At 36.3% G+C, this 22972-nt stretch overlaps 1 protein-coding gene across 13 annotated transcripts in view; it reads right to left on the bottom strand.

Annotated features, from left to right (window-relative positions):
- Positions 1-4186: 4186 nt before the first annotated feature.
- The window catches only part of LOC125674515 (trichohyalin-like), a 33567-nt gene continuing 14781 nt past the window's right edge, over positions 4187-22972 (bottom strand). The window contains exons 6-24 of one of the 13 annotated variants that reach the window (XM_048911663.2): positions 21139-22767; positions 20207-20254; positions 19013-19040; positions 18753-18784; positions 18196-18290; positions 17801-17920; positions 17122-17263; positions 16856-16894; positions 12822-12925; positions 12285-12500; positions 12109-12147; positions 10131-10226; positions 9814-9840; positions 7911-8231; positions 7578-7646; positions 6228-6340; positions 5843-5945; positions 5207-5400; positions 4187-4691 (exon numbers count right to left, since the gene is read on the bottom strand). In XM_048911663.2, the coding sequence (XP_048767620.2) occupies positions 4619-4691; positions 5207-5400; positions 5843-5945; positions 6228-6340; positions 7578-7646; positions 7911-8231; positions 9814-9840; positions 10131-10226; positions 12109-12147; positions 12285-12500; positions 12822-12925; positions 16856-16894; positions 17122-17263; positions 17801-17920; positions 18196-18290; positions 18753-18784; positions 19013-19040; positions 20207-20254; positions 21139-22767 (3488 nt within the window). In that variant the 3' untranslated portion in view covers positions 4187-4618. Of the gene's footprint in view, positions 4692-5206; positions 5401-5842; positions 5946-6227; positions 6341-7577; positions 7647-7910; positions 8615-9813; positions 9841-10130; positions 10227-12108; positions 12148-12284; positions 12501-12821; positions 12926-16855; positions 16895-17121; positions 17264-17800; positions 17921-18195; positions 18291-18752; positions 18785-19012; positions 19041-20206; positions 20255-21138; positions 22768-22972 lie in introns of those variants that run through there. The other 12 variants (XM_048911669.2, XM_048911664.2, XM_048911666.2 and 9 more) reach the window with 12 other exon arrangements.

Raw genomic sequence — 22972 nt, 5'->3', positions numbered from 1 at the left:
CATGTAGCTAAGCACGGTTACATATAGCTAAGCACGGTTACGTGTAGCTAAGCACGGTTACATGTAGTTAAGCACGGTTACGTGTAGCTAAGCACGGTTACATATAGCTAAGCACGGTTACATGTAGCTAAGCACGGTTACATGTAGTTAAGCACGGTTACGTGTAGCTAAGCACGGTTACATGTAGTTAAGCACGGTTACATGTAGCTAAGCACGGTTACATGTAGTTAAGCACGGTTACATGTAGCTAAGCACGGTTACATGTAGTTAAGCACGGTTACATATAGCTAAGCACGGTTACATGTAGTTAAGCACGGTTACATGTAGCTAAGCACGGTTACATGTAGTTAAGCACGGTTACATATAGCTAAGCACGGTTACATGTAGCTAAGCACGGTTACATATAGCTAAGCACGGTTACATGTAGCTAAGCACGGTTACATGTAGTTAAGCACGGTTACGTGTAGCTAAGCACGGTTACATGTAGTTAAGCACGGTTACATGTAACTAAGCACGGTTACATGTAGTTAAGCACGGTTACATGTAGTTAAGCACGGTTACATGTAGCTAAGCACGGTTACATATAGCTAAGCACGGTTACATGTAGTTAAGCACGGTTACGTGTAGCTAAGCACGGTTACATGTAGTTAAGCACGGTTACATGTAACTAAGCACGGTTACATGTAGCTAAGCACGGTTACATGTAGTTAAGCACGGTTACATGTAGCTAAGCACGGTTACATATAGCTAAGCACGGTTACATGTAGCTAAGCACGGTTACATGTAGTTAAGCACGGTTACGTGTAGCTAAGCACGGTTACATGTAGTTAAGCACGGTTACATGTAACTAAGCACGGTTACATGTAGTTAAGCACGGTTACATGTAGTTAAGCACGGTTACATGTAGCTAAGCACGGTTACATGTAGCTAAGCACGGTTACATATAGCTAAGCACGGTTACATGTAGCTAAGCACGGTTACGTGTAGTTAAGCACGGTTACATGTAGCTAAGCACGGTTACGTGTAACTAAGCACGGTTACATGTAGCTAAGCACGGTTACGTGTAGCTAAGCACGGTTACGTGTAGCTAAGCACGGTTACGTATAGCTAAGCACGGTTACATGTAGCTAAGCACGGCTACGTGTAGCTAAGCACGGTTACATATAGCTAAGCACGGTTACATGTAGCTAAGCACGGTTACATGTAGCTAAGCACGGTTACGTGTAGCTAAGCACGGTTACGTGTAGCTAAGCACGGTTACGTGTAGCTAAGCACGGTTACGTGTAGCTAAGCACGGTTACATATAGCTAAGCACGGTTACGTGTAGCTAAGCACGGTTACATGTAGCTAAGCACGGTTACGTGTAGCTAAGCACGGTTACATATAGCTAAGCACGGTTACGTGTAGCTAAGCACGGTTACATGTAGCTAAGCACGGTTACGTGTAGCTAAGCACGGTTACATGTAGCTAAGCACGGTTACGTGTAGCTAAGCACGGTTACATGTAGTTAAGCACGGTTACATATAGCTAAGCACGGTTACATATAGCTAAGCACGGTTACGTGTAGCTAAGCACGGTTACATGTAACTAAGCACGGTTACATGTAGCTAAGCACGGTTACATGTAACTAAGCACGGTTACATGTAGCTAAGCACGGTTACGTGTAGCTAAGCACGGTTACGTGTAGCTAAGCACGGTTACGTGTAGCTAAGCACGGTTACGTGTAGCTAAGCACGGTTACGTGTAGCTAAGCACGGTTACATGTAGTTAAGCACGGTTACGTGTAGTTAAGCACGGTTACGTGTAGCTAAGCACGGTTACATGTAGTTAAGCACGGTTACGTGTAGCTAAGCACGGTTACATGTAGTTAAGCACGGTTACATGTAGCTAAGCACGGTTACATGTAGTTAAGCACGGTTACATGTAGTTAAGCACGGTTACGTGTAGCTAAGCACGGTTACATGTAGTTAAGCACGGTTACGTGTAGCTAAGCACGGTTACGTGTAGCTAAGCACGGTTACGTGTAGCTAAGCACGGTTACATGTAGTTAAGCACGGTTACGTGTAGCTAAGCACGGTTACATGTAGCTAAGCACGGTTACGTGTAGTTAAGCACGGTTACGTGTAGCTAAGCACGGTTACATATAGCTAAGCACGGTTACATGTAGCTAAGCACGGTTACATGTAGTTAAGCACGGTTACGTGTAGCTAAGCACGGTTACATGTAGTTAAGCACGGTTACGTGTAGCTAAGCACGGTTACATGTAGCTAAGCACGGTTACATGTAGTTAAGCACGGTTACATGTAGCTAAGCACGGTTACGTGTAGCTAAGCACGGTTACATGTAGACCTACAGCTTACAGTATGCATGCCGTTCTGGTCTCCAAATCGTGCTCAATACACACTTGCACAGAATGACCTTCACCTTGTAATAACATATTCATATATGCATAACTTGTGCTCCCAGTTTCTACCAACTGGTAGATTTACACACACACAAATTCAAAGATGAAAAATAATAGAACTTTCAATTATAAATAATGAAATACCGGGTGTTATATTTCCTAACTTTGAATTGAATTATGATGCTTTCATATTCTAATGAACGCGTAACAACACTCGTAAGTTGTCGGTATAAGCGGGTTACTCTGTAATATTGCTTGATCAGTTATGGGCGGATGTACATATAATACATATGGCAGTCACATCACCCTTCATCGTGATCTCTTTTAACCAATCAGCATGCAACATTGTGTAAAGGGTGCAAATAGGTCCTTCATGCATTCAAAACCATTATGAAAATGGGATATATGTTAAAGTTGATTATTACAAACAGTTCGTGAAAACTTAGTCGGTCCTTTCTAATTTCAATTCCGTATAAATGTACTCTCATTCTCGTTCGGAACAGGTTTGGGCTAATGAATTTATTTCACGAAATATGTTTGCAAACACCGCGTTGCTTTCCTCACTTTATTTTAGGACGCCGTAATGTCGTGGTTATATTGGAATTATTGCGTTACTTGTGGTAAAATATATCACATGAAACGGAGATGTACTTCTTCCCCTTTAATTGTGATTGCAAAGAATATGAATAGAATAATTCAGAATTTATTAAAATGTGGTAAAATGGAATTATGCAATATTACTGCCTTTCATGTTATACACACTGTATTGATGATTTGTAATACATATATCAAATTCAAAAATGCGCCATACTCGTCCATAAAGACATCTAACAATGTTTTACATCCCATTCGGAAATATTTCACTCACGTGGTTCATACCAATTGCTAGTTAGACCGTTGTTTACATACTAAGTTTGACTACGGGTTACTCCAATTACCTAATCAAGATACGGGTCACAAGGCGGACGAGACCTGTCCACAGGGGATCGATTTTTACTCCTCCTAGGCACCTGCTCCCACCTCTGGTGTGTCCAGAGGTATGTTTGCCCTACTCTTAATTTTGTATATTTTACAGGATTTGTAAGATTGATCGCCATCTTCACTTTTTTTTTACTCCTAACGAGAGGTATCCAGCTGAAAGTTTTTAAAAAAATATCAAGTTTTAACCAATGCATGGCATTCAAGGACGTAGCAGGGAAAGTTCTTCATTGTGCAACGTACATGTATATCGTGACACAGCGTCTCCGTTTTCAAGGTCATACCTGAATGTCAAAGGCATACTCACTACTCATGTTTTGATCGAGAGCCAGACCTTTAATTTTTGTTTCAGAATCCATTCTTCCAGATATTCAATAGTAGTGTGGACGGATTCAATTTAACATCCCGAATGATTCAATGTAATTAAGATTAGCTTTTTTGAATCCGCTGTACCGCTTCTCAAACAGCAGTAGCGGATTCAAAACAGCTAAATTTTATTAGATTACGAATGAATGATTTTTAGGTGAATACCGGTACATCATGCGTCATCTATTCCTTTATGGATAATGGTATGTATATAAATAAGTATTTTTAACTACATGTACAAATATTCCCAAACTATTTGTGTTTTCCCCATTGGATATGCATGCAATGTTTTAAAATGTAGAGTTTGAATTTTTCAATATCAAATGCGTGTGCACATGTACAAGAACTTAAAAGTGAATATACTGTTTGTCCCTTTACATCAATGTAAGCAATACTAGCATCACATACATCATACAAAAACAATAATAAATCTTCCGAGTCTTTAAATTATTTATTAGATTCATATGAGTCATAGATGCATTGTTACAGCCTCAGATACATGTATATTACACAAATCATATCAACAAGAAAAATAATGAGTCTAATCCTGCGCCACCATGCCTATCTCTACTTATTTTATACATACAATACTATATATTTGGCACGATGATTGATTGAATAGAAAAGTGAAATCAACAAAACTATACATACAAGAGATTCTATATGGGTTTTGAATTAGTGTCAAAATATGTGCAAATAAAAGTATGGGATAAAATAGCAATTAAGAAAACTAAATCGTGGGTGGATTTAATTGTTTTGTGCATCTTTAAATGTTCATTTACATGTACATTTGTTTATGTTGAGAACTAAGAACTTTCCACCTGAAGTCATGCAATTGTATGAAAATAAATAAATGCTGTTCTAATGCTATCATTTCGCAGTTTTGGGTCTGTTGGTTTTTGGTCTGAAGCCTTTCTTCTTGGTTTCGTCTCCACCAATAGGTCTGTAAAGAAATGAATACAATAAAAGACTGTAACTAAATGAATATGATAAAAATAATAGCGTGTGTTAGTGCTTCTCGGGGGAAAGTATGGCCTTGCATTTTTCATTCATAATTTCTATCTATTCACTTTTCTTGCAACAATACAATCTATGATAGTTCGTTATACAACAATACATTCTATGATAGTTCATTATACAACCACACACATATACACTGTCGAGGATTACTTCAATCACCAATCGAAATTATCGTTATAATAAAAATTGAACCAACAGGGTCAGAATGAATATAATACATTGAAAAATTAATACAGATCTATCTTAGACATTTCAAAATTATGCAAATTGTATTCATTTTCCGATAAGGGCAGTGACACGTGCAAGCGACCTTTCAACTTGACACAAATGTGTACACTTACGACAAAACGATCAAATGGATAAAAAAAATATCAGTATAAAAAATGCCAAGACATTTCGTAATCTTCAGCAGATGCACGTGTATTTTAGTCTACTTACACCATGTACGACTCCAGTGGCCAACGAACAAAATAAGAGAAGACCCATGCTTTGGTGATGCCTTGTGATTGCTTCAATTTGTCCATGTTAGATTTGTTTTCCAAGTTCTCTTCCCTTCTGGCTAGAGCCTTGGCTCTTCTTTCTTCCAGATCTTGCTGCATCTTTAGCTTAGCTGCTTCTTCCATTTCTTTCAACTGTGTTGAATCATTGAAATGTTTATAGCATATTTGTGGAAGAACAAGTAAAATTCAGTACATCTTTAACGTGAAAATATCATCCCATTAATCTTATGTAGTTAGCAAACAATGTTAATTATCTCTTAGTTACATAATATATGTAGTCCTCTAACAATTCGTGACTGTTCACAATATTCCACATACATGTACTTTTATCAGTCTTCGTCTTTTGCTTCTCTAACCCCTACTGCCCTCTTAATAACATTCCACATACCTTTGATAACCTTTGTCTCTACTCATCCAACACCTCCGACAACATACCTCATTAGTCTTTGTCCCTACTCATTTATTAACAAAATTCCACACACCTCCTATAACCTTCGTCTTCTCCACTTCTCTAACATAATCACGACACCGTTCTACATACCTCCATATATACTCTTGACAAAACTTCACATACCTCCATTAGCCTTCGTCTTTGCTCATCCAACACTCTCTGCTCCTCTTCCTCTTTTTTCCGTTTGATTTCCTCCAATTTTATCTGCTCTGCCAAAAGTTCTTGTCTAAGAAGAAAAGCGCCAGTACGACTTTAGTTTCCAAGTGTTCTTGAATTGTTGTTACATGTATATACGTGTATAGAGATACTTTGATAGATATTTAAATGTATACAAGCATAAAACCGCACATGTGTAGAATGCATTCAATTTTGATATTCCATTACATGCTTTTCACAGTTCATCAACAATTTAAATGAACGAGCGTAAAAATAACTAGGTATCAGTTTGGTATCAGATTGATAAAAAAATGGAGGCACCATTAAGTAGATATTTGTGACAGTATATCACCTTTTAAGTTCCTCTTCCTCCGACATTTTCTCTCGTTCCATTTCCAACAAAATTCTCTGTCGGCTTATTTCCTGTTCTTGCAGGTATAGTCGTTGCATCTCCTCTTCCTCCATCTATAGAATTCCCAAGCACAAAAGTTTAAAAATTCAAATCGAAGTTTAAAAATTCAAATCAAAACTTCCAGGAAAAGCAAACGGGTACGGATTTAGCGGAAATGTCCAGTAAAGTAACGATTGATTGATTGATTGATTGTATATTGTTTAACGTCCCACTCGAGAATGTTTTCACTCATATGGAGACGTAGCAAAATAATGCGGTGGCAAAAGATATATACTAAAATATTACAATTATAGATGAGAGATATGCTACAAAACAAAGAGGAAAAAGAACATCAGAATCCACCTACATCAAAATCATGGATACAAAATTAATGCAAATAAAGTATAGATAATTTCAATACAAAAATTCTAATATAATAAATTCGTAGAAGATTTTTGCGCTTCTAACGGAGATTCCAGCTCGGCATTTATAAAAGTGAAGATAACGAACAGTGATCAATCTCATAACTCCTATAAGCAATACAAAATAGTTGGGCAACACGGATCCCTGGATATACCAGAGGTGGGATCAAGTGAGAACCCCGGGTCTTTTGGACGGAGGTCCCGTGTCACGGCAGGTGATGACACGTTAAGGAACCCTCACTGCTACAGCCCTGAGCGCTAAGCATAGGTATAAATTTCTGGTATTTCGCGTACAGCTGGTGACGTTTCCATATGGGTGAAAAATTTCTCGACGGGATGTACAACAAACAATCAATCATTTGCTGCTGATTTGCATCATACACGTTGAACCTACCTCTCAGAAATCAACAGTTGTTTTTTACATTATAAAGGGTTTCAATGATTATGAAAATCAATTATTCTCATATCCCCAAGGGTCTCAATAATTATTGAAATCACTTCTTACTTCTACTGTTTTAATACCCTTCATATCACAAATATTTAGACATTAAATCCATATGTATATAGGTTATCATTTCAGGAGTCAGAGGGCAGTGCTTTAATCCAGAAATAACATTTATTAATACAGCAAAGATTTATTAATGACAAATTCGTACATGTATTTCAGGTCAGAACATTTATATCCGATGTTGAAATAAAACTTTTAGCATACGATTAAGTATGACCGGTAAATATTATTGTTACATGATAAGATAATAGTGAAGTTACTCCGTACCTGCAGTTCGATTTCTCTTAACCGTCATAATAAGATAATAGTGAAGTTACTCCGTACCTGCAGTTCGACTTCTCTTAACCGTCATAATAAGATAATAGTGAAGTTTCTCCGTACCTGCAGTTCGATTTCTCTTAACCGTCTCTCTTGATCTTCCGCTGCCTTCACTCTACTATTTTCTTCTTCCTACAATTAAGTAGAAATGTAGAAGTCTGGTTTACGCATTTATTTGCATATTGTGTTGATGCATCTTAAATTAAATCTGATTATGACTGGTTTGATGAGTGTGAAATATGAAACAAAAAATATGAATAAAAGAAATATAAACAGTTGAAGCAAGCGTCATGTTCATCGTCGGAAACCCACGGTCGGTCGCTACGTTTAGTGTGACCGACCGTGTGTTTCCGATGATGGCGTCATGTTATTCAATAGTGAGAAATTCATGCGAACCTCTGCTTGTTCAATGGCGAGTCTCTCCTCCTCCTCCCTCCTCATCTCCTCTTCAAGTTTCTTCTGCTTTCTCATCTCCAGGTCATGGATCCTGTCCAGCTCGTCCATCACTTTCCTGCTATCCTCCTCTCTCTTCTTTTTATCCTGTTCGAATTTCTCCCGTGCGTGTTCACGCCTTCTCTCTTGATCTGCTTTCCTTCGTTGATCTCTCTCTTCTCGTTGGCGTTTCCTTGACTCTGCTAGATATTTGTGGACTTCATCTACAGCTTCTTGCATTTCTAATTCCTCCCTCCTCAAACGATCCACTTCGAGCTTGAGTTCCTGTGAAATACATGTTGTAACAATTTTCATAAATAGTTTCACGCGTTCTTAAAATATCTTCAAAACTTTTCTTTCAGATGAAGTTGTTACAGTTTTATCAATCTTTTGATTATTGTTATTCGGCATGTTTTGTTTGGCCAAAAAATAGAATACGAGGAATAAATACGATATCTACTAATTCTGCTATAATCTCAAACATTTATTTACTTAAGTTATTCCGACACCAAATTTATCTTAGTACACAACACCCTTCATCCATAATTAAAAATCTATATAAATAGTGTCCATTCTACCACCTATATACTTGCATCATTGGACATTGATTCATCCTCGTGAAGGAATGATATTTTTGTATGTATTAATATTGACGATAAACTCCCTTCCTGTTGATAATCAAAAATAAATCATTTTTATAGACTTGGTCTTTTTGAAAAATAAATCGAACACAATATACATCCCGACTTCCAGTCATCCGGTTTTGCTTCCCATTGGGTATAGCAAACATAATTAGGAGAGATCTTCGTCGAATTGAAAGCTAGTATTTAATACTGTATAAGTCTCATATCGATCTCATATCATAGTTTACTCCCTATTTTTTTTTTTTAAGTTAACATCTTAAAACCAAACTGATGACGTCATAACTATGCACCGAGTGAGGAGGATATCTCCAGAATTTGTTACTTATGCAATCTAAATATAGAGTTCTATGAACCATTTAGAAATAAACATGAAATAAACATGTACGTGAAACACCCAGCATAAATTCATCGATACCATGCAGGTATGTTCTCATTCGTTGACAATTCTGTTTAAAGAAAAATGAATTCACATTCGCTATCCAGTCTTTAAAACAAAACTGTAAAAGTGTAACACTAAGAAGGGACATACTTTTAAAGCTTTCTTCTTTTTTGTTTTTGTTTTACATGTAATATATCGGCTGAAAGGTAATACACTAGCAAGGAAGTGCTGCTAGTATCTAGTGTTGAATCAAATTATACATGTAATAGAAAACTTTAGATCAGTGATGAAACTGAGATGTTTCATGTTCAGATGTTTAATAAGTATTTCTTACTGAAAGCAATAGTATTCCGGCAGCACGTTTGATAACCTTTGGGTGGTCTTCTATTAATATCGTCAATTTGATAAATGCTTCAACTCTGAAGTTACGTAGTATATTTACTTTGTTGTTTTTATAATTTCGTTCGGGAAAATTCATGAATATTTATGACAACCGTGTGATGACGTCATACAAAACACTTGTACAATTTCTCTGCGCAAATGGAGTATAACCTGCCTTAATTGTAATATACTCGCGTAGCTTTATCTAAAATGTTGATGACCGAGAAATGCACGTATTACATGAGAAAAATTATACAAATAATGAATTATTTTTCTTTCATACCAGTTGCAAGTGTCCCAGGTTTACACACTTTTTCCCCAGTGCAAATGCTGCTTGAGCATTACTTTGATATACAGAAGAGTGTCTTTTTAACCCGGTTCAGATCCACAATATTCAAAATACACATTTGACATAAAGACAAACACATAACCCCTCGACCATTTGTGCATTAGTGTTTAGTACCTTTTTGTTCTCCTTTTTACCACGTTTCTTTGTAATGAATGAATAAAACGTTGGTTTACATCAGTGCATGAAGTTCCTGTACTTCTCATCGAAAGTTAACAATAAGTTCCAGAATATATGTGAAAATTTTATTTTGAACAATACAATATCCGCTGTAATGAAAAAGCTGTGGCATACACGAGAGTCCCGTCTTTTACTATTTGCAATTTAATTACTGTACGCAATACAAGCATTCACATTCTCCATCATTTATTCAGAATCTGTAATCTTGATAATTTATGGGATTAAGTAGCTCGCTTACTGATCTGCAGACTTACCAATTCTTTGTCTCGCGTTCTCTGCTCGTGTTCTTCCACTAGTTCTTGCCTTTCTTGTATTTGGTCCTCCAATTTACGCTTTTCTTCTAACTTTTTCTATAAATTGATGAAATAAGTCTTACGTAGAGAAACTAATGAATAATTACACACGTCGAAAGCAATCTAACACTCGTAAACTTAAACACTTTCCGCTAATAAGAAGCCCGTGATGCTTTATTACTATGTACCGTAAAAATGCCGTGAGATTCACGAAAGTAAACGAATTAAATGGTACAATAAACGTTGCCATAATGCTTTATTGATCGAACATTTTCATTAATTAGTAATAAACTCACATAAATGGAATATAATATAAAAATTATAACAATTTTCTGCAATTGGGTTAACCAAAACGTTTAATTCAATTTTTCCAAAGATTTGATGAAAGAAATCTGAACATTGATAAATGATTACAAATCAATATGATTTTACACATAATTTAATCCCAGCCTATATATATTTAACACTAGCTTATAACACTAATAATAACTTGCTTTGCGCTGAATGCGCATGTGTCTAGCTAAAAACAAACACGTTTTATACATAGAATATGTTGGAAATGTGTATATCACAATTATCTTTGAATGATATTCTTAAGGTAGTACTCTACATCGTCACAATGGCTGACTTTCTTTAAAAACATGGATGAAAAAATTGATATCAGCAATATTTGACTTTTACTTTTCCATTTAAATACCTAGCCGAGTAGCTCGGTAGGTTAGAATACCGACTGCTGACCTGTAGGTCGCAGGTTCGAGTGCAGCAGGGGTTTTAAAATTTTTTCAGATTACCTTCTACTAAAACTGTATTTTTTGACAAAATAAAGTAAATTTGAAAATTTTCAACTTCAAAATATTTTTGTACATATCCTCCACTTTTCATCTACATCAAATTTCTCTGGTGTAGCACACCTCCTTAAATTTAGCATGAAGCAATTTGAATAAAAAACAGATTGGTTGAAAATAATTCATTAATAAACAAAAAACTTTTGTTTGAGACTCCTCAGTATAAATGTACTTGAATTGTTCTTGCCTTTATCGATGCAATCTTGATTATGGATTGATTAAAATCTTGCATATTTTGAAATAGTTTTACAGTTTCTGTCAAATGTTATTATCATATCCATGAACTTGATGCATCTTTATTTAGAGTAGTTCCTTAATGCAAGTCTGATAAATGTATCTGAGGAGTGACCTACAATTGTACCTCTAGTGTTAGTGAATATGGCAACCAATGAATTAATATTATTTATGTTCCTCAATAAAAAGCCCTCACACACTGGTGCTCTCACACAGAATGCTTTTTAATTGTGAGATTCCATGAAAAGTCAGAATGTTAATTTCATTTCAATGTTAATCAGTTAAACAAAATCAAACCTGTTTTGTCAATGATACATTGAACAGCTTTGTAATAAACATACATGCAAGACTAGTTAACTATTACAGAACACTTCCTGTAACTTTATTATTATGATATGTTTACAGGTACCCATTATCACATCAAATCTTAAAATCAAGCATTTCAATAAGTTGCTAAATGATTTATAACTAGCAATCATTACCAGCAAAATATCCATTCTGAAAATTAATTAAATATCAAAAATAGTCTAATACATAACTTAAACCACCCATATTTCTTTTGAATTTCCAAGCCCTATGTATTGTAGTGCTTTGATCATCCAGTAATGAATGAATTCACTGGAGTGTTTTGTTTTATTCAAAGACCTGACTTGCAAGATATATAATATATATGTTTGTATGCATATAATCTGAACAAAGGAATACAAATAACCGATGTTGTGTTAATCACTGTGCAGCATACCACCTTTATGTGACAAAGTATTAACAAATAAATTCAACACCCTCAAGTGCTTGCTACAGGTTCACATTTAGAAAAAGAAACTGAACATGTATATGCACACAATTATGATATAAGCTACCTTCTCCTCTGTCCTCTTTTGTTCCTTTTTGAGTACTTTCTTTATTTTAAGAAAACAGATAAAACCATGAAAAACATATCTCCATCAACGTACAAATTATGATTTTTATGTATAATACATGCGAGATATTACAATATGCATGTGCTATTCATGGGATAAAGGAGTAAGAAACTTACCTGTTTTTCCAATTCCTTATCAGATTTTCCTTGAACTTTTGCTACGGTGTCCTTTGGTGTGGATTTACCTCCTTTGCCACCTTTTTTCTTGGCTTTACCTTCTTTCAATTTTACAGCTTTTTCTTTCTCTGCTCTCTGAGTTTCTTCAGATTCAAGATCTGCCCCACCAGTTTTCTCCATCTCATTTATTTTCGCTTGTGCTACATTGAGTTTCTCCTGTGTTAAAATAAAAAATATGCATGTACTATGCACAACCTTTCAAACACATTGTGTCACAAGAAGTGCAAAAGGAGAGCACTAAAATATAATAAGATATAAACATATAACGGGATGTACATCAGTCAATCATTATAATCTAACACAGAGCACAGCTACCTTAATTTATTTTGGGGGTGGGGGGGGGGTAAGAAGCCTGGCTATTTGATATTCCGTATTGAAATGTAGATTTTAAAAAAATAAAAGATACTCCTATCATGCCAAGCTTTGTTTCACTGAATTATATACACGAATTGTAATAATTATGATAGTCTATTTTACCTCTACTTCCATCTTTGCTTCCAAAAGTTCTTCCTCTGTAAGACCAACTTCCAGAAGCTCCTCATCTATAGTAACTTTGAAGGTGTCGTCTAATATATTAGCCACTGTAACAGTCAGAGAACTAACAATGAGCACTCGATGTGAATTCTGCACCGTGCTTGTGTGAGAATCAATAGTAACAAGATGAAATTCGCCTTGATATTGACAATACCACAACAAACAGCCTACTAATTATTTATAAAATTCCCCATCCATCACATTTGTTTCATAAGAAACGTTCCATGATTATCTCTACAAAACAAAAAGATAATATTCATGGTCAATCCTCGATTCTATCAAGAATTGTTTGTAACGATATTTTCATTTCTATCATCATGACAACTAAACAAATAAAAAGACAAGAGGGTCCTTCGTCTTACCCCGAGTATCACATGACCAAAAACTCCAGAACTGTATGTCCTTATTGTAAATTAGGATGTTAGTTCTTCTATTTAGAAGCTACCTTTGTCAGAAGCATGAGCTACATTTTCAGGAGTAGAGAGTATATTTAAGACATAATGCATTTCAGCTTATGATCCGTAGAGCCTTACTCCTTGGGATGGACCCTCTAACCCAGCAGTTAATAGTACTAATTACCGGGTAGTGAAGGCTCTGGGGCTCATTATAACTATGAACCCAGTGTGTGTTCTAGACTTTCAAAGTTCCATAGGAAGATACATAAAGGTTCTCGTATTCTAATTATGTGGACTCAGTTTTGACAGGGCTACTACTTTCAAGACTTTGGTAGAGACATACATGATCATCATCATTCCACACCTAGTTCTTGTGTTTGATATCCATGAGTAAAGAATATTTCCAACATTTGACACTTTAGTTATATATACACTACTGAACTCCTGGCCCATCCAAGGATCTCCGTGGCCAAGTGGTTAGAGCATCGCGCTCAAAATCACACGGCCTTTCACCTCTGTCGGCGCGGGTTCGAATCCTGCTCGCACCGGTCTGTGAGAAAGTTTCCCAGTTTCTCACTTACTTCCGACTTTCGGAAGGTCGGTGGTCTCTTCCCAGGTACATTGTATCTGGGTTCACTCTTCCACCAATAAAAACTGGGCGCCACCAGACAACTGAAAAATTGTTGAGTGTGGCGAAAAACATCAACCAATCAATCCTGGCCCATCCACCATGCCTTTTCATAATATTGGTAGAGATATCTTGGGATCAGTGTAGATATGCAACTAATATGTTTAAACATCTCAGTACATGCACTCTAATTTTAGGCCAGACGCCCGGGAGTACAGAAGGACATTTTGTATTATTGTAGATTCAGCTCCACTCTTTAAGACAGGGACCATGGAATTTTAAATTTTGTTTTCCTACAGCCAAAGATGTCCCACATAAATTTTGATGAAAATTATCTACAAATGCAAGGTGAAGATAACGAACAGTGATCAATCTCATAACTCCTACAAGCAATACAAAATAGATAGTTGGGCAAACACGGACCCCTGGACACACCAGAGGTGGGATCAGGTGCCTAGGAGGAGTAAGCATCCCCTGTTGACCGGTCACACCCGCCGTGAGCCCCATATCCTGATCAGGTAAACGGAGTTATCCGCAGTCAAAATCAGTGTGCCAAGAACGACTTAACAATCGGTATGAAACACGTCAGACAGCATTTGATCCAATGCGAGGTTGTATCTGAGAAGATGTCAAAATTGTTCAAAGTTACGATAGACGACACATGATGAATGGACGGGCACGAATAGCAGTAGTTAAAATGTGTGACTCAGGTGACCTACAAATGGGACTCGGTGTTCGTTCTGATGAGCTAAATATATCTATATCGAACCTATTCGCACTTAAAGTTTTACATGTGCAGTTTCATATTGGATTTTAAAGGTCTGAATCATTCACACTTAATAGCCTTAGCCTAAATTCTAAACTTCAAAAAGAAATCACGGACAATTTCCTTGGATGGGTAGTAAGGGATCAAATGAACAGATACATTTATTTTGAAATCTAACACTTAAAAATATATAATAATTGATATTACCTTTTTGCATACCTTACTAATGAAACAAAATCGTCATCAATATGAGGAAAGCGTGTGCATCGTGTTTGTGAATTCAACATGTTTTTTTGTGTTAAAAGTAGCCCTGCTATACAAAATGGTAAAGAAAATCAAATTTCATTACAATTTTTTCGTGGATTTTAAAGATTTTTTCTTTAGAATAAAATTCTGAAATATCAAAAATAGGGGATAAAAATAACGATAAAAGATAGCAAATAATAATTTAAAAATGTTATCAAATTTTGATTAAGATTTTCTTATCATTTTTCGTCAGTGAACAGACCCAGAACAAAACTATTGTACCTTATACTTCATCTCTAAATAACAAGTCGGAAGTTAAAGATATCAAATGTGTAGTGCCCATTCTGATGTGTAGATGGTCATTATGCATATTGCATGCAATTAGCTTTAAACGACCTGTTAATGCGATTTTCTCTACTCTCGCCAGAAAAATGTGTAATACAAAAGTTATAAAGAGAAGCAGAACGAATCAAGTCAACTTAATTTGATTCTAGTACAACTGGTGCATTCTACTAAAAACACGATGTTCCACTATAATGTAAACTTATACGTTTGTTCTTTTCATTTCAATTGAAGCCTTTTTGATGCAATTATCACATTTGATGCTACTATACTTGTACGTAATTATTGTAAAGAGAATCATGAGTATGCATTTATATAAAGAATGTACAGTTGCATCGGAAATGTGTTGTGTACATGTAACAATATGTATTTTCAATTTGTGCTGTTCTAAATGTGCTGTGTCTACAACATAGAACTACATTTCAATAGTTTCATGCATCTACCCCACCAATGAATAAAAAACGCCCCATGGTATTTACTGTATTTTCCTCAAGGTAAGGGAAAATTGATATTAGATTAATGATACAGGAATAATTACGCAATGGTACTTTTAGTGTATATATTCTTAATAGTAAAATGAGGGTAGATAATCTAGAATACAAGGGTAAAACAATAAAAACTTTAAACATTTCATTTTAATTGTCCTTTAAATTATCCCGCTATATTAAAACAGTCTTACATGATATATGTAGTTTCACAGTATATACTCACTCCCTGTACCACACAATTATCAGACTCAATCTTATGCCTGTGTCACATTACTAGCGGGTACCGGGCGAGGTATAGGTATCGGTGGGGGACCTGTCAAGATCTAACACCGTAGGGACACATTTCCAAGTCTGCCGGGTGATTAGCTCTCCTCATATACCGCCCGCACCTCGGGCGGGACAAGGAAGGCAGCCGTATGTTTACCGGGCGGGGAGCGTATGGAATGATGGTGTTGGTGGCCGCCCGATATCCGTAAGGTTATCGGTAGGTAACCAGGAGGGATACGTCCGGTACCCATACGGACATCGTACGGACTAGGTACCCCCGTGCGGTCACCGCTCGGACACCTGAGGGGTATCGGATGAAGCCCGGACGATGTCCGTTCTGAGAACATCCGGGTATCGTTCGGTGACCTTTGCCTTTTCATGCGTGTTAAGTGCAATTAAGGCAATTGCAAACTGGTGTATAAATACCTATCGTCATCGTCATCATCTCCAACATCATCATCGACGCTGTTGCAATCAACATCGACATGGCCAATCCTCCGAGGCATCTGAGACTGCCGTTCCTACGTCTACAAATCGCTGAAGCACGTGAGCGTTATCTTACGATGGGGTTGACATCGCCAGGATTTAACTCCGCGCTAAAAGCTGCCGGTGGGGTATACGGGCCCTGAATGGCGTGTTCTCACCGCATGGTCCCCGGCCGGACACTTTTCAGATTTTGGCATTCTCAGGCCACTCAGAACCCGCTACCTAGTCGGATACCTAATCGCAGTGTAATGTGACACAGGTATTACCATTGTTCCCACTACCAACATTTATATCTCAAACTCGATTTTATTGTGTTTACAATCCCACTACCAACATTTATATCCCAAACTCGATCTTACCATTGCTAGAGTTTCTTGACATCCTATCAATGTTATATTCTAAACAAAATGTTAGAGACATTGTTAGTAATAGAATTCTAGAATTCAAAATGTATTTCCTTAGTTTACAATTAGATGATAGAAAATTGATAACAAACTGTACTCACATAGTGCTTGTTTAACACAATTACCAATCATTTAGAGGATTGGAGGTAAAATCTATTTATCTAAAATTGTGATGGACACTATAATATTGTATTTTGGAGTTACTGATTTGGGGATATTACTTTGCTTCATCTGTTCCTCCAATGCAGTCTTGGACTGCTCTGTGTCCCTGCTGAAAGCTTCCTTCATGTGGTCAGGAATAACTAGTTCCTCTTTTTCAGGGGGGATGTCGACTTTTTCATGTTCCCAAACTTTTGGTGCGGACTAGACAGAAACAAATTGAAATTGTTCAATAAAGCTTAAACATAGTAAATAAATGCAGTACTACAACTGAAAATGTCAAAAATAATGAAAAGAGAGAAAACTCAAAAATATGAAAATTGGAGAGAAAGTAACCTAACATGACATTATTTCTACATATAAGTATGTTTGTAATACGCCTGGATGATTTACAGGTTACGATTACATGTTCCTGTGTTTTAAATTTCTCTATTTACTTTCACCAATGTCTTCTTTATAAAACATATAACAGTATGCTGTTTTAGTGTATGATGTACATTTTCATCTTTCAATAACATGTACCGACCTTTTGATTTACCTTAGAGTTTAAAATTTGAAAATATAAATACATGTATTAGGAATAAATTTCTAAGTTTCTTCTTCATGTATATTATCGGGGTATCAAAACAATCAAATCAGCGATACCGCTTATTACACCTCAAACTATCATTGGTTTTGTAACTCATTGTTCCTTATTTGAAAAAAAAATGTTTGATTAAAACAGTGTATCTAATCCTTTACCTTTTCTTTTCCTGTCACTTCCGCTTCCGGTTGTATAGATGCTACTGACATTGCTTTCGTAACATCTTTCTTTGATCTTGGTGGCTGCTGCTTTTTGGTCTTCTTCTCCTTCGTCTTTGGCTGCACAATTAATTAGTTTTCAAATTAGATGTATGCACACATTTCATGTTTACAGTAAAGACGCATCGTTGTTTTCATGTTTATTCATCAATAAATGTCAATGTCTCCAATGATTAGTCAACTTAAAATGTGTCAGGTCTTACTATCATAAAGCAAGTGAATACGGCAAATGAATAAATACATGAATAAATAAAACAACAAATAAAATAAATAGAAAAATATGTTAATATTCACGACCTTTTACTCCAATAAAATTCTCCCAATTTTACACCTACCGTTTTCTGTGGTTTTGGTTTCAAATAGTCAGGTATAACTGGCATCTGATCGATCAGCCTGGTTGGGGCTTCTGGCTCTGTTTTGCTGGTGCTCTCTACATAATTCAATAATGTAGAAAATTGTGTAATCATAAAGGTTTTCTGTATCATACAAAGGTTTTCTGTACGTTTCAAAGCACATAGCTGATGTTATATGTTTCCCATATAAACATATATATATATATATATATATATATATATATATATATATATATATATATAAATACAGCGTGAATTCGGGTGAAAAACAAAGAATTTTAGTTTGAACCTCCCTCTAATCTTACACTTGCATAAAGTATTTCAAAGTGTTTGTGGCAATATCGGTAACGTGTACCAATTTCATGATTTTAAGGTTTACGGCAAAATGACAAATACTAACAATGCTTTCCATAAAATATGTTAATGCACATCAATGATGAAAGTAGCTCGTTTGCTTGTTGCTAGTATACTGTATGAACGGTGAAGATAACGAACGGTGATCAATAGAAAATTACAATCATATCTGATGTACTACTTACCGATTTCGCTATATTCCTTTTGCTCATCATTGCTGAAATGAAACATATTTTGAGTGAAACAATTCATGTGAATTGGTTAATGTATTTTAACAATGACTAACACCAGGTATGACCTATAGGACGCTTTCAAGCTACAACATCTTTATCAACATAATCTCTATATTGCATTCTTACGCAATAGTTTTATACTTCACTTTAAATAACAGTTCTGACATATGTTATAAAAATGATACAAGACATCATGATTGAAATATACTTACGATTGGAGTTGTTTCTTCTTGCTTTTATCTTTAACAAAAAGCATATAAAATGTAAATGCATCCATCCCCATAATTGCAAACTTTCACGTGTACCACCACAAAAACAAAATGTGTGGGTACATTATAGATCAGTGCAAGTCTTTGAGACACATTACCATTTCGGATAGTGCTTTTTCCATCTAGATATGTATGGGCCCAAAGTATTCTTAAATTAGGCTAACACTACGGAATCTAGAATACCAAAAAATGAAGCCGGACTCAAACGTCCTTAATCAAACTACTGAGAAAGGTCTGACTGCAAACGAACTAGAAATAAGACTTTTAACCGTATAACACAATGCCACCTCATGGCAAAATCTCTTTGTAAAATCAGCGTGGAGACCACTTCATAGTTCCCATGCTTTCCTATTATTTTCAAAATAAATGCATCAGAATGCCTAGCACATATGTAAACATTTCCAACTTTGTATGGATTAAATCTATTGAATTAGCTATATCTGTGTACACCATTAAGTGAAATTACATATCTTAAAGTCGAAAAACAAACACAAAACGATCAATCCACTCTCCGTGTGTAATGCAGACAGAAATTAAAGAATAAAATAAACATCAAATAATATTAAAGAGTCAGATAAGGGCATGATCTTTTATGTGCAGACATGACAAATCACCACATAGTTCTGCCCCACTACACCTCCCCATTCATGCCGCAAGTGTTCAAACCACAATGGCTCCGATATCAAAAGCAGTAAAAACATTCACACCATTGTGTTCTTTATTACCCAGTGTAATTCATACAGTGTTTGAGAAGTACATAATTATCTGTCAGATTCTAATTAACAACACGTAAATTTGAATTTCAAGTTCATTATACACAATGCATATTAATTGCATTGTACAAATTAAATCATGCACTCGGCATAGTGAACTTAGAAATCTGATACGAATGTTGAAGGACACCATGTCTTATGTACCCCCCTATACACAGAGAGAGAGAGAGGGGGGGGGGGCTTATATATAAAGCCTGCTGCCTAATCTTATCAAATTATTTGAATAAATATTGTTTAAATTACGATAAACAGGGAGTGCAATAACTCCATCTTTCATGTAACATACAAAGTGTGAGCACTTTTTTGAAATTTTGAATAATTCATATATCATTTTATATTTCTGCCATTAACATAGCTCACGTACCTTCAGCTGAGGTAACAGATGACTCGTGGGATTCCTCGTTTTCATCCTCTGTTTGCAAATGTAAAAGTATTTGTCATTTCACACATTTCTTATTGATATCATAAATGATTGATAAACTCGGTCTTTAAATTCAATTTAGCTGAATTCATGATATAACGAGTGAAATAATTCAAACATGAAATGATTTTTAAAAAAAAGCAGCATTCACCATCACCTTCGTGTAATTCTAACAGAAAACCCCTTCATACAATGCACATATAGTAAAAAAAAAACAACAACATAAAAAACCTAATTGATAAAGTAAGCATTAACAACGTCATGTAATGAGATTTGCTCAAGGATTTCACATCGAAACTATATTTTTCTAAGTTCTCTTAAATTCACAACCATGCTTCAGCATCATACTGATTGTATTTAAGAATGACGACCACTACATGCTTCACAACAGATCCAACACGCTGCAACGAAGTCATGCTAATATAACATGTAAACAAGGGTTTCGTCCCTTTGTCCATCATTTTTAACGTCAACTTTAAATGGAGGTGAGTATCAAGAAATTATTTCGTTTATAAATTAACATGATTATATGTGACATTTATATACAGTGTACCGTGCAACATGCATATACAATGGTACCGTAACTTTTGGTTGTTGTACAAATAATGTAAGTACACCAACAAGGTGTGTGATATTCAAAATATACTATACCCTATCAAAGCATGAAAGTATGATATATAACCCTGTGTGGAAAAAAATATTTCTCTCTTTTAATGTTTTAATGCAAAACAGAATATAAATAGTATATCTTTTTTTCAGAAAATGGATTATTTCAATAACAACAAAAAAGATACTTAAAACTTATGAAATATATATACATGTACATCTTCTTTTTTAATTAGAAGAGACGTGAAGTAGAAAATGCGAACACCAACCTTGCTTTGATTTTTCCTCCTTCTCTATAGCAGATGTGACGCTTGTTTGTGCAGGTGCTCCCCCGTCCATAATTTGTGATTGCTGTGCATCTGGTGCACCCTGTTCTTTCTGATCAGAACTAGAGAAAGGTACACTTGGAAGAACTTCTTCAGACTTTACAGACTTGATGTCTGTGTGTTCTTGATTTGATTGACTTTTCTCGGTCGAAACCTGGGACAGACTGCCTACAGTATGACTAGGTGAGGTGACGGTATCTTTTTTAGCATCGAAAGAGAGAAGATTGTTTTGAATCTGAGATTGCTTTTTTGTGATGGTAACAGAAGGTGGGGTATTTTTACCTCGAATTTCAGGTGAGGGACAAGGTTTTATAACTTCAACTGATGAAGACTTATCAGGATCAGGTTTTTGAGATGGGGACACTGTTTTTTGAACAGGGGATGGGGATTTTTTATTGCTTTGTGAAATTGAAGACAATTGCTTGGAAGGAGATGGGGTCCTGGGAATTTGGGGAGATGTCGATTTTGAAGATGCCCTAGATCCGGGACGTGATAAGGATGCTTTTATTTGAGAGGAATCTGGCTCCTGTTTAGGGGGTGATGTTGGATCATGAGTTTTTGTGGGTTGTGCAGGCGAGGGTGCAGGAGATTTTCCCTGTGCAGAATCAGGTTTTGGTGAAACTCTGATTTCATCGGTGCTTTCCTCTACATCGTCACCTTCCCCATTGTCTTCTTCACCTATAATGCCATATCGTGCCAAATCCACTTCAGTGCAAGCTGCCTCTTCGCCCTTTTCCTCCCAATCAAGTTCACCCTCATCCACCTCATCAATACCCTGTGGGATGTGCACACCTTCACCATCAAAACCCAATTCAACACTCTCTTCCTCGGGAATTACCCCTGCAATAGTTTTTATATCAACTTTATTGACACCTGGGGGTTCTATCAGATCTTCACTGATAGTTGTGCTTGTCTCAACATCGAGTTTTTCGGTTTCGCTAAGAGGATCATGTTGGGAACTAATTGCGCTACTAATATCAACAAGACTATTGGTAGACAGACCACCACCAATTGTACTACTGGGAACCCCATCACCACCACCTTTTACACAATCTACTTCAAAATCATACTGTGTGGAGTAATCACATGTGTTAGTGTCATGGTCTTCCACCACCACCTGTATATGGTTAGAACTACTTTGAGGTTCACTAGCCACTTCAGTGCTACCTTGCCCCACTACATTTGACATTTCTACATCAGATTCCTTTTCAGGTTCTTCCACCATATCCACACTTCCTTCACCCAGAGGTTTAATCCCATCACCGTGACTTCCCACATCAAAGAGCGAACTTTCACCTGATGCCAGATCAAATGTGTACATGTGCTGTCCAAGATCCGTGGAATCTGTGTACACAATTGAGGATCCTTCCATACCTGACAAAGGATCGTAATAAAGGGGAAGAAATCCCCCTTCTTCTTCCGCAATACTTCCTCCGGTAACTGAAGATTGGGTTCGACGTCTTCCTTTCCCAGGGGACATGATATCTAAAGGCCTGGACCCTATAGAAGGGGCAGATGAATGGCGCATGCCGACTGTTGGTAAAGACGATCTTATTTCTCTCGCGGTTTCATCTGTTGCAAAAAGACATAAATTGGCAAAAGCATTGAAACAACCACCAAAAGCAATAATACATGTAAACGACTAAAGCATCTAAGCATATAGGGGTAAAACAGCACTTTCTTACTATAAGCTATGCAGGTCATGCATTGACTAGTACTAGAAATGTCTATAATACACAGTCTTGTATTACGAGCATGTGGTGTATAAAAACCCCAA

The sequence above is a fragment of the Ostrea edulis genome, chromosome 3, assembly GCF_947568905.1.
Source record: "Ostrea edulis chromosome 3, xbOstEdul1.1, whole genome shotgun sequence".
In the NCBI taxonomy this organism is placed as follows: domain Eukaryota; kingdom Metazoa; phylum Mollusca; class Bivalvia; order Ostreida; family Ostreidae; genus Ostrea; species Ostrea edulis.
Note: the sequence above shows the minus strand (reverse complement) of the source record. Positions and strands in the feature narration are given on the sequence as shown.